Genomic DNA, 20,024 nt, shown 5'->3' on the forward strand with positions numbered 1-20,024 from the left:
GAGTCTTTTAGTAGGTAAAATCATCTGGGACAGCAGTTGCCAACCGGTGGCCCGTGGACCACTGGTGGTCCGTGAGGTCCAAAGGTTGGTGACCGTTGATCTGGGAATTAAACACAAAATTAAGTCACTAAAGATTATCCTAAATCTCCTCAAGGTGATTTATATGTTGGAATTCTCTAAGAAATCTGAATGTCATTGTGCATTTTACATAGTTGATATTTGATACATGCTTTACAAAGAATAATTTATGTTAAGATTTTCCATATAAAACTGTGGCAATGAAGTTTATTCTCTGTAGTGGGTTGAATTGTGTCCCCCCACTCCAATTATAATCTACCCAAAAGCTCAGAATTTTATTGTTTTTGGATGCAGTGTCTTTGAAGATGTAATTAAACATCACAGTGAGATGAAACTAGGTAAAAGGTGGGCCCTAAATTCAAAAACTGGTGTTACTGGAAGAGAGGGTCAGTGATACAGACAGAAACAGAGGAGACACACAAACAGGGAGAAAGGTCTTTGAAGACAAAGGCAGATATTAAAATGATGCAGCTATAAACCACCCAATGTCACAGATTCCTCAGGGTCCATAGAAGCTAGGAAAAGGCAAGGAAAGTTCTTCCCTAGGGCGTGCAGAGGGCACGGGAACAGACTGATGCCTTGATTCAGAGGTCTAGCCTCCAGAACTGTGAGAAAGTACATAACCGTTATGTTAAGCCACCAACTTTATGAAATTCTGTTATGATTGCCACAGAACACAAATGCATATGCTTTTACAGATAATCCCTAGAATGTAAGGAGAGGGTGATTAAGGAGAGACACGGCCAGCACCGGTTTGGCTCAGTGGATAGAGCGTCGGCCTGAGGACTGAAGGGTCCCGGGTTCGATTCCGGTCAAGGGCACGTCTAGAATGTAAGGAGAGGGTGATTAAGGGGAGACAGGGATGGGAGAATGGGAAGCCATGATAATTTCAAAAGGTAATAATCCATGTGAAACTAATTCAGGTATTATGTTACTAAATATGATAATTTCTTCTGAATTACAGTTTTAAAGAGCTTCTATTTTTTAAATCCCTCCTCCTTCAATTGCTTCATGTAACTTGCATTACCCATTAGTCCATTCAATTTTGACCTCTGCAGTGTGTCTTTATCTAAAATAAAAGCTCCATTATCTTCTCTTCCAGAAGAAAACAGACAAAAACAAACACTAGCCTCTGATTTCTATCCTACTTTGGCTGCCATCCTAGCCTTTTTTCCCCAGCCGGGTTTGTTAAAATAGAAATTCACAATGTTTATTCACTGATTTTACTAATTCCCCCCTCCCTGCAACTTGATTTTGGCTGCTACACTCTAGGTGTAAGTGCATATTAATAAAAATATTTCAACTCTTAAAATATCAACAGTTCTCTTACATTCTAAAGCACCTTATGTAAACCAAACTAAAAATAAAATAAAATCTGTCCTCAATGTGTTTGGCACTTCAAATAATGCACGAAGATTAAACAACCAAACCACAAGGGAAAGCAACTGTTATTTAAATTTGAAAGATGAAGAAACATTAAAACATATTTTGTTAATAAAGTAGGGTGTTTTTAATCTACAAATCCAATTGAAATAATTTAATTGTATAGACTAAAGTGAAATTCTAATAAATGCTATCCAACTAACCTAGAATTATTTTTCTAAGTATATTACACACTTGGAATCCAGCAGAATGAATATTCCTCAAGTGAACCTAATATCTGAAATTCAAATGAAATCCAATGATGCTTCTTATGAAGGTATTATAATTGATAATTCATTTATTGAGATAAACCGAAAGATAGGAATTGACTGATAGATCAAATAGTAGTCACTCAATCAAACAGTAAAGCAGAGTCACATATATGCACATTTAACTTATATGAATTCATTTCTACACCAGGTAAAAATAATGGAAATAATTTGACCTGTGTAAGAAACCAGAATAGCTCGTCTGGTTTTATCTGAAGAAACTGTTACCTCTTCTGACATTGGAGGTAAAATGTCCTGTTAAAATTACTCAGAGACAATATGGCTTGTGCAAAATCATGTAGATGATCTTAATGGGATATTTAAGGTATTTCAAGGGTAATGACTATATGCGATTTTCTTCTTATAGAACAACTTTGAACCTAAATCCATGTAAAAAAGGCAATCCCAATGAATAAACTGAGTGTATTTGACAGATATTATGTTAAATAAATTTACAGAATAAAATTCTAAGAGTATATATTCAGTATATAAAAGAGATAAAGAAAGACATGGTTGCAATTTGGGATAAATGACAAGAAAAGAGAAAATAGTAAGAAGTGATATATTATCAAATTATATTTTAAAAGTCATAAAATAAAGCTAATGGGGCAACAGGATGAAATTATGGCCAAGTAAGGATGAGAAGAAGCAGAAGCAACCAGGAATTTTACTTGTACAAACCCAGTGACTATTGCTTGATCATCTCACAGTAAGTAGGCAGAGGTAACAATAGGAAGTAGCCAATGATCAGTATTTATTGAATTCTGCTAGTCTGCTACCAAATTTTAAGGAATCATTAGGTAACTGGTGATCTATTGGAGACGTGAAAAACAAGATATTCGTTTTTGTGCTTTAATCACACAATATAAATGTTTTATTTTTAGCCACACTACTCTTAAGACTCTAGTTCAGGGGTGGGCAAACTTTTTGACTCGAGGGCCACAATGGGTTCTTAAACTGGACCGGAGGGCTGGAACAAAAGCATGGATGGAGTGTTTGTGTGAACTAATATAAATTCAAAGTAAACATTATTACATAAAAGGGTATGGTCTTTTTTTTTTTTTTAGTTTTATTCATTTCAAATGGGCCGGATCCGGCCCGTGGGCCGTAGTTTACCCACGGCTGCTCCAGTCCAATCTGGCAATACATTTTATTTCATCTTTTTGGAGGGGAGGAGTCTATGAATGTGAACATAAAGAAAAATGTGTGTGTCAGTGCACACATGTGAATATGACTTGCTATGTGTTATTATGCCAATCACTTATGTAAATTATACTACTTAATTATAAAATAACCCTATGAGGTAGACATTTACCATCTCTCATTCATAGATTTTAAAAGTAAGACTCAGGCTGATGATGTGACTTGTCCAATGAAAAAAGCTAATTGGGATGGGCCTGGATGCCGAAATCTTACTCCAAAACTGGCATTCTGAAACCTAATGGTATTGAGCACGAACTATGTGAAACACACTCTGTATATACAATCTCATTTATCCCTCGAAACAACTCTGCTCTATAGACATAATGATCCTCATTTTGCAAATAAAGAAATTGTGTCTCAAAGAGATTATATGATTTTCCAAAGACAGAAAGCTAGGATGTGATAGCTTAAATTAGAATTCTAGTCTCTTTAACTTTACATGTACTTTGAAATAAAGAATGATGACACATTTATAAAAATAAATTCAGTTCCTTTACTAATAAGTCAAAGTATATTTGATTTTATCCACAAATAATCCAATTTTGTTTAAAAAATTGTGTTAAAAACCACCAATTATTGGTTGCACAATTTTTACATTAAAAATTAAATTTACCTTACATTAAGCCTGTTAAAATCAGGATTCCATTCTTTGGAAATCTGTTAATATAATTTTATCTTAATCACTATTTTTTCTCTTTTTAAATATACATAGGCTACTATAAATCATCACTAGGTGATCAGCATATCTATGTGTCAGGGAAGAAAATAACTATTTATCCTCTTTTTCATTCCTATGGCCACATGGCATCCCAAGAACAGAATATAATAAAACAAGTCGATGGCTTCTCAGGAGGACTCCTATAGCCATGAAGTCTCTGGGACCTTCAATGCCACGATCATGTCCGCAACCATTTTGTCTGTAACAATGTTGGCAGCTGGAGACTATAACTCTTCTAGCAAAGAAAGAACTGTCTTGGGCTCCAAAGGCAAAAAATAAACACAATTAAGTAGATGATGTTTCTCTTTCTAAACTATTGTCCTCTTCACAAAGAGGTCAACTCTGACTCAAATGACCAAAATGCTCCGAAGAAGAAATGTTTTGTAGAGTACAGAAATAGACACCTTGCTAATGCTGGCATCATCGCTCTAGTTCAAGGTTGAAATAAAAGGGTTAGTACTTCATTTCTGATGACAATGTTCTCTCACGTAAGAACCTTGGACATGTTTCAGAAGAGAGAAAAGGAGGATATATAGGTTCTATCTGGTTATAAGACATTGGACTGGAAGCATCAGCTTATTTTATATATTAGCAGAAACATCCAGATATGATCCAAAAACCCTGATATGACAATATCCATGTCCTTCTGCTCAAATAGCCACCCAGACCCCACACATCCATTACAGCTATAGCAAATCCTTTACCATATCACACGATGCTATAAATCTAAATTCCAGAAGTCTGAACTGTCAGCCTCTCTCTCACATGTTACTGCTCACTAAATTTCCTTTGCCCACCCACCCATAAACAGAGCATAACCTGGGTTAGATCCAGCTGGATCTCAGACCCAAAACCTTTAGAAGCCAGGTAAATGGCTCTAAGACTTGTGATCAGGGAGACATAAAGGCAGCAAAGGACACAGTCTTCTCAGTGCCAATGTGGAACAGATTGTCAGGTGGACAAGATGAGCTGAAATGTCCTTTGCTGTCTTTTTTTATTCGTTGCTGTCCCAGGAACGAAGCGCTCAAAAACAAAATTATTTCTTTCTGGGAATGTGTCAATAAAGTGTAAAACTTATATGATTGTTTATTTATGTACCTCGGTCATTATTATAATACTTCTCTATTTGACTGCATATTTTGCAGAGCAGACTGCTTTATGCTCTGGTAATTTCCCATTTTATATCATTCAAGTATGAAGGCACTTGCAAAGTTACTGGATGTACTTATTTTTAAAAATTAAAAACAATCCTGTTTTCATTGTTATATTGTTGTTCACCTGTGTATTTGACTGTAAATTCAAATTGAATAAAATGACCTCAAAGTTTATTATTACAAAGCTATCTAAAAGGATTGCAAAGTAAAGTACTTTATGAATAGTAAATATTTTCATTAAAAAACTAACATTTTTGAATAGCATGTAGTGAAAAACAAAGATGTCGGTAATGCAATGCTACATGATGAGATGAATCTTACTTACCAAATTCCTTGGGAACTGCTATAGAATAAACACAATTATGTCCCACACTGTAATTTTTTGGATAGTTTGGTGATAGGACAGTGCCTTCTGAACCTGTTGAGCGACTTCCACATGGTGCTAGAAAATAAAAATGAAAACACATTATTTTTAGGGAAAAAAATTAAAAATCATATTGAGACAGGCCAATAAGCCAACACAAGTACAACAGGGAAACACAGAGATAACTGAACAACTGGCCGAGCGATTTACAGCCAGATAGAGAAGGTCACCTCCCTAGAGGTAACATCTAGGCCTCAGTTGTATTTCTGCCCTAGGCCAGCAAAGTAGCAAAACCAGGTGGGCAATGCCAGGACCAGCTGCAATGACTAACGACCCCCTGCCCTGGCACTGATCAATCAGTAGAGACCAGGACCCTGAAAGAGCACGCCTGGAAAACTGATGAAGATTCTGCTCAAACTCTCCCCTGAGACCTCTCTTAAGATTCCCGCCTGCAAGAGAGAGATGAAACCCAAAAGACAAAGGACCCAGAGCGAACTCTCCCTCTGTGGAACAGCCCACGCCATTCCCTTCCCCCTTTCCTTCCCCAACTTCTTCCCTCACAGGCACGGATCTCTTCAACTCTAAGGGGCCCCATGAGACTTGCAACCAGGGGAGCAATGAGCAGTAGCAGCATGTCCTGGGCTAACCTCCCAAACCCGTCTCCAAGGGCCCCTTTACTTTCACTTCCCAGTGAACCAAAGCAGCTCTCCTGCTGCTCCTTCTATGCTGAGCTCCTCTTTGTTTCACTGTCCCCAGCTTTAATAAATGTACCCGCACGGTCACCTGGACTCCTGTTGCCCAGGTAGGATCAGACAGAGGCTACTAATGTTATGGCCCCACCCCATAACAAAGAAACAGAATTGCCGGAGGATGAGGCCCAGAAATCAGTATTTTAAAAAGATTCCCCGGTGATTCTAATGTGTGGCCAAGGTTGAGAGCCACTGCTCTACAGTGTAAGTAAGGGGGTGGCCTTACTTACTGCACCTGTAAGTGCACAGGAAGCCCAATGTTACTGCTCCTCGCCTTTATCAATATTAAAACGGATGGGTGATTTCTTTCAGCCTACCACTTAATTGGCTTTGAACTTGTGCAGGATTCCCCTCAAACACCATATATGAAGTTTTTGGCATAATTAATACAGTAGTTTCAACCAGAGCAGCTTTCTAACAGTTATAGCCAGAAAGCCAAATCCAGCCCAAGCCAGCAGAGGTTTTAACATTTTTAAAGAGTTATAAACAAAACAGAAACTAAGAACATGTAACAGACATGTGGCCAGCAAAGCCCCAAAAGCCATTTGGCCCTTTACAGAAAACGTTTGCTAACCCTTGACACAGAGTAGAGAGGAGGCAGCTAGACTGCAGTTGGATGAAGAACAAGTGGTGCATAGAGAAATTCAAAAGTAATCGGAATCTTAACCATACAGGGAAGGAGAATGTAGGGAGTAGCTGGGGGCAGTCGCAGAGCTCACTGAGTTTTTGTTAATGTCGTTTTGTTTAATGGGGAAGGAGTCTTCACAAAGGGAAATGGGGGCACTGACCTGGAGGCTTGGAGAAGATGAGATCAGCAACAAAAGCGGTGTGACTAGTTATAAGAGGCATAAGTGACATGCTCCATACCTAAGCGAAGGGCTGAAGGAGACAAAGGTTTGGGTTTATGTTGGTGATTTATTGGAGGTAATGCCTGACCTTCCAGTTGACGAGAACTGGACCGGGTGTGTTATGTGGCTTGAGAAGAGGCACGGATGTTTGAAAAAGTGAAACTTTTTTATTGATTCCTGACCAAAGTTTAAAATATAGCAATGTATTTAAACACACACACACACACACACACACACACACACACACACACACAACATAACAGCATGTTGTATTGTGATGGTGGCTAATAAATTCTGCCTTTTTTTCTTTTATTTTCCATAAAATGGTAATAACTAGTTAGACTTAAAGATACTAAAATTAGAACTCCCCAGAATAACAACAAATTGACAGTGATGATAATAAGCAAAGGTGCATCACTCTCATCACTCATTATTGTTTGAAATTAGTCAGGTGTGTTCTTATTTCAGCACTGATAATGTTATTCAACCGATAATGTTACTCTGAGATAATCATTCAAGGATAAGTAGTATGTTTTATGTTAAACTTCCTTTCTGATTTAAGGTGCTCCAAAATTACAATACTTAGCATGTATGTGACAAAACTCTTATTTTTAAATTTGGAAAGTATGAATAGCAATGAGAGCTTCTGATTGAAGTTTAGCTTTGTGACTTAGTCATGAATATTCTGTCATTCCACATTAATGTGCAACTGACAGCTCAATTTGTTCTGTATATTTTATTTTGCATAATTAGGACATTTAGCTTATGTTGACAATAGAATTTAAAAATACAAAAAATAAAGGTTTTCATTTTAAACCATTGATGAATATATATGAGGCTGCATATAGCCACATCCTTACTAATATTATGTTAGATTCTATTATTTGTACTGTAGCAGTAATTTTATGTTTCATCTGGTCAGTGATTACAGCATGGCTTAATTCATACTCAATTGTGCTGAATACTGTAATGACTGAAAATATTTTATGTAGCATATCAATATCATAAAAAGGGGAAAATGAGCTATGCATTAAGATAGTTTTATTGTAATCTGTTTTATATTTATTAAAATCTAAATGAAATAATGACTAAGTCAAGCTAACTTTACTAATTTTTCTAATATTGATTCCTAAATGCTTTTCACATTCTCTCTCCCTGTTTTAATTTCATCTTGTAGGCTAGTAGAGAAAAGGGCAGCCTTTATCTTTCTGGCCCTGTTTAACGATCAGTAGAAGATGAAAGGAAGCCAGAGCTTTTAATTCTACGCTTATTTTTGCTATCTGATTTACACATGTGGACCTATTGTTTCTCCAGACAAATACCTTAAATCTGCATTTTAATAGCATTTTTTGTAGAGCCCATGAATTATGGGAAGAAACGGTCCTATGGTTAACTAAGTTTTTGAAATACATGGATAAAAGAAACAAGGTTCTTTCCTATAGGACTTCATTGAGACTTTAATAAAGTTTGGGGAATATCATGCTCTTTCTTACAAACTTATTTGATCATGGAGACTGTTCAGTGAAACATCTCACAGGACCAATGTTCCCCAGGACACTTTGCAAAATGCCAGGTTGATGATTCTAAAATGTGCTATCACTTTGGCAATGATTCTAGCATTTATATTATTGACTGTAATCAATTATGATTTTGTATCACCATGGAACTATGTGTTATGTATACATATAGAAACATAGTGGTTTTAGAGCCAAAGTATTTTAAAGATTTAAAATGAAAAATTAGCCTATTATAAAGTGCCATTATTCTTGATACTCTCTCCCTGACTTTTGGGGTCCAATACATCATTGATTTGTAGCTTGCACCCTATGTAGCTTATCAGCCTCTCTCTCCTGTCTGCCAAGGTAGCTGCCACAGTCCAGACTCCCAACAATTTCCACAAGAACTCTTCCAGTGGGTAACCAGCTCACCTCATTTCCAAAAGTTCTTACCACTGCTAGTTATTTTTCTAACACACAAGTCTTAGCAACTCTTCTCTTCCTAGAACAGTTTTGATAAATAGTAGGTCCTCATAAATGTCAGTTGGATGATTAAATGGACTATGCTTGCAAGATCAGGCCCCTATAAAATGGTGTTCATAGTCAGCACATAAAACAAACATTTCATTTGGTTGAAATAATCCCAGAAATTCATCTAAATCCAAGGCAGAATTGAGACAAACCCTCTCTTAATAAGTCCATATAGTGGTAAACCTATTTTTCCTTTTGTGATTAAAATCACTACTATTATGTGAAAGATTATGTATCTTTAAACATTAGAAATGTATCCAAGGATAAGATTTTTACAGTATGAGAGCCACATGGATACTGAGTTCCACTGAAGAAATAGCAAACAGCAAAATGTGTATCACTTCACCGTAGCAAATCCATCCTAACATTTACTCACTCTGGAGTATTCCCCCATTGAGCAAGCGAAACCAGCCACACAGTCTAGTTATGTGTTCTTCTTCCTCTTTTCTCTTTCTCTGTCCACTTTTTAAAAAATTTTTGGCTGAAATTTATTGTTTGATGTGTATAAGTAAGAGGTGCCCATGCTGTAACTATACTGTATATGCTTCCTCCGCTCCTGAACTATGAGCAGTGATGGAACAGACAGATGTGGTGCTCCCAGGGAAATCAGGGGATGAGCCTGCAACTGAGTCTTCCGGCTTCTAGCCAGCCAATGAAAATACTTCCCGCGGTGGCTTGACCATGTGTGTGGGGTGGAGGAGGAAGATGAGGATGATGACAGTCAGAAGCAGGAGGAAAAGCAGACGATGGAGGGGAAGGAGGAGGAATCTTCCCACCGAGTGAAACAGAAGGATCTCAGACCATTTACAGGGAAGAGGTACTACTTGAATCTTAGGGATTTTATAATACATGAAACACAGCCTCAAGCTACTTGCAATTTCAATCTGCCTTCTTACTTGTGCAATGCATAATTTATTACCAAATATACCCTATAATGAAAATTATTATATAATGTTTAATTTTTTTCTCAGAAAGCAAGTTCAGTACTTTTAAAAGTGATGAATTCTTACAGGTCACAAAAGAGCAATATGATATATTAAATCAATAATTTACTAGATGTGGCCTGTGACTCCTTCAGTTTGAAAGAACTGCTGTACCTTACAAAAGTGCTGGCCCAGGTCTAGTACAATCCTCATGCCCTGATGGAATGTCACACATCATAAATCCTGGCATAGAATGTGTTTGAAAGCTAGGTCTCTCATGGGGTCTTTTCTTTATTTCTAAAGAAGGACTTTCATAACCTTAATCTCTGTGATGTGAATTTTTAATGCAGACAGCTAGGCAGCCATTACTGCCAGTGTTGACTTTAAGATTAAAATTACAATTGCTTCTTTTTCTCCCTTTGTTCAAAATCTTGATCTTAGTAAAAAATACCTAACGATTGATCTATTCATTTGATTCTCTTCTTCATGTCTCCTATGTAAGCATACATACTTCATTTTGTTTATCTGCCTTAGAGCATAAGCCCCCAATAAGGCTATAGTATCACAATGGTGATAAATACTAGTTTAAGTAGAAATCATTACTCTAGGTAACTTTTTTATTTTGCTCTTCATTTTCCTCTGCATTATTTTGATATGTGTAGATTTATTTATGTGCTCTGAGTTTTCTATTGCTTCATCTGTTCACCTAAATATAAAAAGCAAAAAATCAGTCTTTATTATATGTGAATTAATTTTGTGTTATAATTCCATACTCTTGTTTGGAAGAAAACAAGAAATAAATCCATCTCCATGTTGTAACCAGTGGCTTGTAAACCATTTTAATGACCCACTAAGTCAACTTAGTAGGCTATGAGCTTCTACATCTGTCACCTCACTGACTGCCTAGACACAGGCATTTGATTTTGCTGGCTAGGAAGGCATTCTCTTTCTCTCTCTCTTCATCCTCCGGCACACGATGAGTTGTGTTCTCCGTCAGAGATGTGTTCTTATGACAAAGCCTTAGGAATAGCTGTATTCCTTGAATATTTCTTCCATGTTACTATATACAAATTCTACTAATAGTAGTGATCTTGTAGTTCGTGTCTAATACCTAATCACTCATTTTTATCTCATTTTCTAGATTGGGATATAGTTCACATACCATACAATTCACCCTTTTAAAATATACAATGCATGTTTTTCTAAAAGCAGATACACAAAGTCATATAACCAACCCCACTATCTCATTTCAGAATTTGTCGTCCCAAAAAGAATTCCTGTATTCATTAGCAGTCAAACCCCATTCACTCTACTCCCAAGCCCCTAGCAATCTCTAACCTCTGATTTTATTGAAACTGTATGTGAAGACAAGTTCTTAAAATGATTTTGATTGAATTATTGGCACTTTTAAAAAAGTCAAATTCTTTTTTATCACTTAGTTTATTCTTATTTTTCTTTAAGTCATAGATCTTTTATTTTGAAAAATTTTATTATTGAAAAATACTTAAAACAGTTAATATATTAGTATAAAGTAAGTTTAGAGGGTAACAATATTTTATTAACTCCTACTTAATCTCGCTACAAATGCTGATTCCTCAGGAAAGTCTTCCTGTCCTCCAGACTGCTTCAGAAGCTCTCATAATACAACACTTGAGCAGTCACTTTTAGGACATTGATTACAACTTGTAATAATATATTTATTTGTATGGCTCTTGGATTAAAATTTGTATCTATCTCTAGATTCCAAGATCTATTAAATTAAAGTTTCCATGTCTTTTTTTATTATTTTGCATACAATTTATACCTCTGGAACTTAGTATAATGTTTGTTTATACAATAAGCTTCATAAATTGTTTATAAAATGTATACCCCTGGAACCTAGTATAATATTTGTTTATGCAATAAGCTTTATCTATACAATCAACTTAATATAAGGAAAAATAAAATACAAATTATATTAACATCTTTTCTTTGACTAAATGCACAGAATGCAAAACTCATGGATATTTCAAAGCCTTTGTTTAGAGCAGCAAAGTAGAATGCCATACAAAACCCAAAGATTTGGAATCAGGAAAGACTAGGTTTAATTTCCAACTTCACTATTTATTGGCTGAGCAGCCTTGGAAGAGAGGAAAATTGAACTAGAACAGGAAGTGTTTGTTAGATTTGATATATGAGGTGGGCTTAGGTAAAATGAATTAAGAAACTCCTGACCTACTCCAGATTCATCTGGAGGCGATACAATGAGGCTTTCATAAAGGTCTTAGGAAGATGAACTGACCTCATAAATATCAGGAAGGGACACAAAGGGTAGTGAAAGGGCAGAAGAAACTTCCCTGGTGTTTCTGCCAAATTCTTCTCTTGAGACCATTGGAGGTGCCTTTTATTCCCCTACCCAGGCATTGTCTCATGGTTTTTATTTTCCTCTCCTTAATTTTTCATAAGGATGAAGAGCAGAATGCTCCATCCCAAACCAAGAGGAACCTACAACTTCAATTCAACTACTTTCTCAAGGGGTGCCCAGCTGTTCGTTCATGGTCAGTCCTCTACTTTTGTGGACTCTATTCTTTACAAGTTCAGGGAGAAAGAAGAGCCGACAGTATTCATGAAAAGGTGGAGAAACTTGTCCATCTTCCTCTTGTCTATATACTTCAGAGGTTCTTTTCGTTGTTCCATGAATTTTAGATGGGGGGTGGGAGGCGGGGAGGGAATGTCTATATTTTTACTAGACCCTAACTGAATTTTTTTTTCTAACTGGACTTTAGTATTTTCTTTAATTTCAAACATAGGCAACAAAGCACAGTAGTATTAAAAGTAACTGGGACTTTGTCACCAATAGAAATCACAGATATTTTTATATTACATTATGATACCTCAAAATATTTATGCTCATCACTACTAAAAATTATAACAGTTTTTAGACCTGATGCTATAACTTTTAATTAAGGCACTGATTAAGAAGCAACATATTTTTACATCAAATGTGGTTTTTATTACAGATTTTAAGTACATTGTAATTAATTTATCTTTCAAGTTTATGTATTTTATTGTATTTTATACTTAAAAAGATGGTTCTAAGGTCTATTTTGTTCATAAGACTGTACACAACACACACACACACACACACACACACACACACACACACGGAAACCCTGTGCAAATTAGATTTATCTACTCTCTTACTTAAGGGAGCTTGCCTCACAGATTGTTGCTTTGGCCTAAGGAGATCTGAAAAATACTAGTTTTATTGGAGGATTCTTTCTTTCCTGCTCTTTTGTCTCTTCCTGACAGGACAGATCAATTCTTCCCTGAATCAGAAAAGTTCTTAACCTCAGATTTGGAACTTGGGGAGAAATGCCCAGTTATAGGATTGGCTTAAGTTTAAGGCTATTTAGGACCATAGCTTAACTATGGTTCCTATTTACTCACTAACTCTCCCATGTGTTTCAATGTAACTAACTAGATTTCTGTTTTGGGACCTGGAACCAAATTCCTGGTTGCCCAGAGAGAAGTTCTATATTGTCTCCTTGTATGCATATATATCCATTAGGAATCTTGGAGTGAGTGGCACACTGGTTGAAGTGTAACTCTACTAGTAAAATGAAATTATTCTGTATTTAATAAAAGGGAAGAATCAGCAGCTTCCCCTCCCTTCTCTCAGAGTTTATCCTCAGAAATATAATGGAGCAACCTTTTTCACTTTACAGTGCGAGGCTGCTGGCTTTCTGACCTTTGGAAATATAAACACATACTTCTGAAATAAACTCAGGGTTCTTAACAATAGATATTAGAGACAAGGTGCATCAGTTGGCCTTTCAAGGAGATAGGGTTATTTGTTCTGTTGTAAATGTACCAGTCTACATTTGCATGAGATTCTGTCTGGTCTTTTTAGTGTGTTTCACGAACTGGCTATTGTTCGTGAAATACAATAATGTTTATTGTATTCTGGATATGCTTATTCAACACTAAAACTGCTTTCTTTCTCTTCAAGATTTTGTGGAATGACCTTTGTTAGTAGGATTTTTGTTTTGCTAATGAAAGTAGAGATTTGGCCATCCATGATCCAGTCTGGAGTTCCATTTCATTATAAATGTCTCTTGTCTTATTACCTTAATACCTTTATGTAATACAATTTATACCACACCATGGCTTCTAATAGTTATTGTTATATACATTATTTTATGTATCAACTAGAGGCCGGGTGCACAAAAATTCATGCAGGGGGTAGGGGGACCCTCAGCCGGGACTGCCCCCCTCTCACAGTCCGGGAGCCCTCAGGGCATGTCCTACTGACAGACAAAGTATCAGTCTGGCCTCCCTCTGTGGGAGCCGATCTGGCCGATCAGGGGAAGGCACCACCCCCATCACCCCACCACTGCTGCCGCTGCTGGCTGCCATGCTGCCTGCCCTCAGCCATCGCAGCTGCTGCAGCTTTGCACAGAAGGACATCCGGTAGGACATTCGGCTGTCTGGTCTAATTAGCATATTATGCTTTTATTATTATAGATAAGGAAAGAATCAGTGGGTTAGTTTAACTTGATTTTTTAAACTTTTTTTCTTCAATTCTCACCTGAGGACATGCACTTTTAAAATTGATTTTAGAGAGAGAGAAAGAGGAGAGAGAGAGAGAGAGAGAGAGAGAGAGAGAGAGAGAGAGAGAGAGAGAGAGAGAAAGAGAGACCTATGTGAGAGAGAAACATCATTTGTTTGCCTCCCACACATGCCCATACTGGGATCAAACTCACAACCTAGGTGTAGCCTGATCAGGAATCATCCCTCAACCTTTTAGTGTACAATGATGCTCCAAACCAACTAAACCACCTGGCCAGGGTGTTGATTCAACTTTCTCTATAAATAAAGTCTTTTCTGTTTTTCTGCAAAACCTGGCAGCGCATTTGGAAGTTATGTTTGAAGTCTGACTTAAAAATAGAGTACCTGATAGCAGAGAATGGAGACATCTTAGTACAACAAGAGGCTACCCACCCATGTGACTACCCCTCTGGAGATATGAAGCAGCCATTGAGATGCCAAAGGCAGGGGAAATAAAAATGGTTTAAATATGAGCTCTAAATCCGTGGTCACAAGAAAATATTCTGTGAATTACTGCCATTGATTTGCAATCAAGTTGCTTTTTACATGGGCAATTCTACATAGTATGCTCCAGAATCCACAGCAGCAGGGGTGGATTTATAACAATGTCAACGATTCTCTAGGCTAGCAGGCAGGAGGCCAACTGGAGTGGTAAGGTACATAGAGTGCCTGGAAGAATTAGGTGCTTAGTAACATCTGCCTCTCTTCAATTCTCACCTGAGGACATGCCCTTTTAAAATTGATTTTAGAGAGAGAGGAAGAGGAGAGAGAAAGAGAGAGAGAGAGAGAGAGAGAGAGAGAGAGAGAGAGAATTATTTAAATAATACTTTCTTCCCATCCTATAAAAATGAAAAATGCTTTGGTCTTATCCCAATACTACCTTAATTTGTTTCAATACAAAATACATTTCACTTCTTTGTAGAACATGGTTTTCATACATAATCTATATATTATGTCTATGAACAAAATTCCTATGTGCAGCTGATGAAAGGCAGATATTTGATGATACTCAGAAATAATTTACCACTAAGTCTTTGTTTTATGAACCTTTCATCTACATGCTTTATTTATATCATATATTTAAATGAGGTAAAATTATAATAGTTCAGTATATTAGACTAGATAATCTCTATGTACATTTATAGTGAAATGGGACTCCAGACTTTTTTTCACATCTCAAAACTGTATACACTTCCAGGACAGTTGAAATATGGAATCAATCTAAGGCAAGTTATGCCATTTAAGCAGGAGATCTGTAATAAAAGTTCAGTTATTTATTTCTTCATAGAGTCTAACAATATGATTTAATTAAATGTAGGCCACATGAGGTTACTAATGAGAGATAACTATAAAGTTGAAAAGCTATAATTACAAGATAAATATTTTTTTTGTTTATTTCAAAGTTTTCCTTGATTTGATAGGGTTAGAGGGATTTTTTTAAAAAAGTTTTTATCAGCTCTAGCTGGTTTGGTTCAGTGGATAGAGTGTTGGCCTGCAGACTGAAGGGTCCCAGGTTCGGTTCCGGTCAAGAGCATGTACCTTGGTTGTGGGCACACCCCCAGTAGGAGGTGTGCAGGAGGTGGCTGATCAATGTTTCTCTCTCATCGATGTTTCTAACTCTCTATCCCTCTCCCTTCCTCTCTGTGAAAAATCAATAAAATATATTTTTTAAAAAAGTTTTTATCATTCCTTATATAGTTAGTTGGCAGTTGAACAAAGAATGATGTCAGATAACTACTTGATGTCTAATAGTAACATATTCAAATTTATGCACTTTAGACAGACTTATGGGGTCATCAGAGATCCAGTTTCTTGATTCTTTTAATTTCCACCCCCAGAATCCAAGACTTATGTTAGCATGAGTGAAATAAAGTTGTTAAAAATAAGCTCCAGCCCTAGCCGGTTTCACTCAGTGGATAGAGCATCGGCCCTTGGACGGAAGGATCCTGGGTTCAATTCCAGTCAAGGGCACACACCTTGGTTACAGGCTCCATCCCTGGCCCTGGTCGGGCCATGTGCTAGAGGCAACCAATTGATGTGTCTCTCTCACATCCATGTTTCTCTCTCTCTGTCTCTCCCCCTCCCTTCCACTCTCTAAAACTCAATGGAAAAATAGCCTCAGGTGAGGATTAACAAAAAAATAAAATAAGTTGCAGATTTTCCAAAGAACTGAGTTAACACTGACTATATCTATTACGGCACTTGTATTCTGTGTCAAGTTGTTTTCAAATAAAATGGAAAAATGCACTTTAGATAAATGCTTTTTATCAGTTATCAGTAGGGATTTATCATCCCTTAATTCTTACATGTAGCCTGGAGGAAGATTTCAGGCTTAGTCTCACAACTTAATCTTGACGTCATGCATCCTTTCTTGAAACATCTAACCAACTAAAATATGCCAGGTACCCTGAGGCTCTAGACGTAAGAAGGTCAAGACAGGTCATTTGAAGAATTAACCAGCCTACCCATAGGAAAGTGAGTAAAAACATGGACTCCAAAACAAGGCTGTTAGGCAAGTGTGACTTTGAACAAGAGACTGAGCCGCTTTCTGTGTCTTCGTTTCCTCATCTGTAAAACGAGAATATCAGTACTCCCTCAGTCATGGAGTTGTGGTGAGGTGTAAAAGGATATGGGTACAAAACTTCATATTGTGCTCAACACAGGTAAGCTATTACCTCTCATCATTCCTTCTATGTGCTTTCCCTATTGAACACTTTAATTTCTATCCAAAATCCCATTGACTCTTTTTACTATATGTTCACATATGCTGAACCTTATGGGTTAAATGCACCACCCCCGCTTGTCTTATATCTCACCTGATTCCTTCTTATATCTAATTTTAAGATTCAGTTCCTGCATCACTGTTATTGGGAAGACCTCCCTGCTCTCTCGTTGTAACTAGGTCAGATGCACCTCCATGCTGTGCTCACAGCACTTTGCTTTTATTTCTAGCAATGGACCTTATCTGTCTGTATCTCATCAGATTGTAGCTCTCTACAGGAAAGGACCACAATGAATTCATGTTCTTATCCCTGTTAGTGCAGAGTCAGGCTGATAATTGGTACTTTTGAAAGCCTAAAAAATAATGAATGATGCTATTTCTTCTTTAGAATAATTGGCAAACTAGTAATTATTTAACAGTCCAAATACATATATTCTTAGGGTCCCACTATTATAATTATCAATTGAATGCTCACTACATATGCAATATACTTGATCTTTCCCATTGCCATGGAAATGGAACAGATCAAGTATATTGCATTGGTCCAGTTATAAAATAATAAGTTACAGGGCTGTAATGTATTGCATGATGACTATAGTTAAAAATACAGTATTCATAGTTGAAGTTGGCAGGGAGTAAATCTTAAAAGTCCTCATCGCAAGAAAAACATTTTTTGTAACTATGTGTGGTGATGGATATTAACTACACTTATTATGGTAATCATTTGACAATATATACAAATGTCAAATCATTATGTTGTACTCCTGAATAAACTAATATGTTATATGTCAATTTTACTTCAATTAAAAAATGATTATTATTGTGACCAATACTCTCAAGGTTAATGGTTTTTACTTTTCAAAATTCTAAGGCCTTAAAATAACTAAGGCTTTTGCACACACAGGAGATATCTTTACCCAGGATAAATCGTTGTAATTTTAGACATGTATAGATGAGTCCACTCTTGAGCTTTAGGGAGTAGTGGGAGAGTAAATAGAAGGTTGTATTCTACTAAGAAGGAAAGCAATCATATGGCCCAAGGAAGTCAGAGAGCTAGCCAGCCAGGGAGCTGGGGAAACAGCACTCAGACAGAAATGACAGCAAATGCAAAAGGCCCGATACAGAAGTGTGAGCAGTGCTCTGAGGAAACACGAAGGAAGCCAGTGTGGCTCAGGTGTGTGGTAGAGGGAGAAGGGTAGAGAGGTAGGGTGCACAGAGGAAGATTAAGTAGAACATGATACGATCTTTGGCATTTATTCAGATTTAGGAAACCACTGGGAGATTTTGAGCAAATATGTGATATAATCTTACATATGCTTCTAAGACTATGCTGCTGTGTTCAGAAGAGACTGGAGAAACAGGGGAGGGAAGACACTAGTTGGGAAATAGGATAAGAGTTAAGAGATAGCCAGCAGCCTAGATCAGGGTAGAGATGTGTTTATATAAACAAGTCCAATGCCAGTAGGGGAAATAAATCAAATGATGAAATTTAAGGGGAAAATATGAATCAGTCACTGTTTGTGTTTTATTACTTTTACCTAATATTGAATCAGATTATGGATAGGAATGATAGAAGATAATTTTGTTTCAACAGATACTTTTCAAAATATGAAAAATAACAAGGGAAGAAATCATTTTCTAAACACATTTTTATATCCAAAGTGAATTGCAGGTATATATATATATATATATATATATATATATATATATCCTGTTACTTAGCATGATATATTTTAATTATTCTCTGTTTTTTTCCTACTAGATGCCACTAGATAGCTATACATATATTTCCTGTTCTGCTATCATTTAATGTATGTGACAGTCTCATGAGATAATCTGCAGGGTTTCTCATCTCTGGGCAGGACTTAGCACAGGATGATATCATTTTGGATCTACTTCTGAAGAAAATAATCCCCCAGGGTCCGACATAAGCTCTTAAAAAGATTTTCTTACGATTTCAAATGTATGTTTAATCCTTAACAGTGATAATAATCTATACTCTAAAATAGAAAAACGTGGTGCATTCTTATGGTTCAGTTCAGGTTAAAAAAAATAATTACTTAGGGCCTCCTTGTATAAATAACATGTTTCATGCTAAAAGGTAATATGTGTCCCAAGACTTAGTAAGTATATGTTGAGAGACTAAGGTAACACTAAGGCAATATTATAGAAAAAGGAAAATATGTATGGTTGTATTTAAAGAGTTTACAGAGTATGGTCATGTTTATTTTTATATAAAAATAAAACCTTTATCTCCTTATTTTGGCATTTGCTAATCACAGTCCAATAGTCCCTACTTATGTCTTCTAAAGCAAAGCTTGTCAGTCAAAATCTCCAAAAAAACTTGGCATGAAAAGCAGCAGAGGGTAGCCACCCAACACTCAAACACTGATGAAGTTAGAAATAGCAGTATAAGCAAACTAACACGTGACAAAGGCAATTATTAGAAAAACCAAAAGTAATACGTATCGGGAACACTGAAGAGAGGGGCTATGGATGTGACATCCTCTTTATCTATTATTTCAGGAAATCAATAAATATTGTCTAGAGTTGGCGAATCAAGTAATAGAGCTTCGTATGTTATGCAGGGTCACAGGTTGGCCCATTGGATACATTAGAAATAGAACTTATTAGAAGACTCAGCTGAAGAATAAGAGAATAGAGGAAATGACCATTGCTTTAAATGGTAATCTATTCATATTGTATTTTAGGTACAGCATGTATGCATATTTTACTTTAGTAAAAATACAAAATTTACCTTAAATAAAAATAATATATGCTTATAAACAACAAACCCTCTTGCGCTAATGCATATGCTTTACACACTAATTTTGACTCTTAAACTATTAAATAAATAAATCTAAAAGTCAGCCGGTCCTGTGTTTGGGATTTCTATGCAATCACTATGAAGGAAAACCAAAAGATATGTCTTATCCTTATTAAATAGAAAAAAAAAA

At 36.4% G+C, this 20,024-nt stretch overlaps 1 protein-coding gene across 1 annotated transcript in view; it reads right to left on the reverse strand.

Moving 5' to 3' along the window:
• The window catches only part of LOC102765647 (CUB and sushi domain-containing protein 3), a gene marked incomplete at its 5' end in the record, with an annotated part of 698,415 nt that overhangs the window by 195,000 nt on the left and 483,391 nt on the right, over positions 1-20,024 (reverse strand). The window contains one exon of the mRNA XM_006755250.2: positions 5,170-5,286. Coding sequence (XP_006755313.1) covers positions 5,170-5,286 — 117 coding nt within the window. The remainder of the gene's footprint in view (positions 1-5,169; positions 5,287-20,024) is intronic.

The sequence above is a fragment of the Myotis davidii genome, unplaced genomic scaffold, assembly GCF_000327345.1.
Source record: "Myotis davidii unplaced genomic scaffold, ASM32734v1 scaffold713, whole genome shotgun sequence".
In the NCBI taxonomy this organism is placed as follows: domain Eukaryota; kingdom Metazoa; phylum Chordata; class Mammalia; order Chiroptera; family Vespertilionidae; genus Myotis; species Myotis davidii.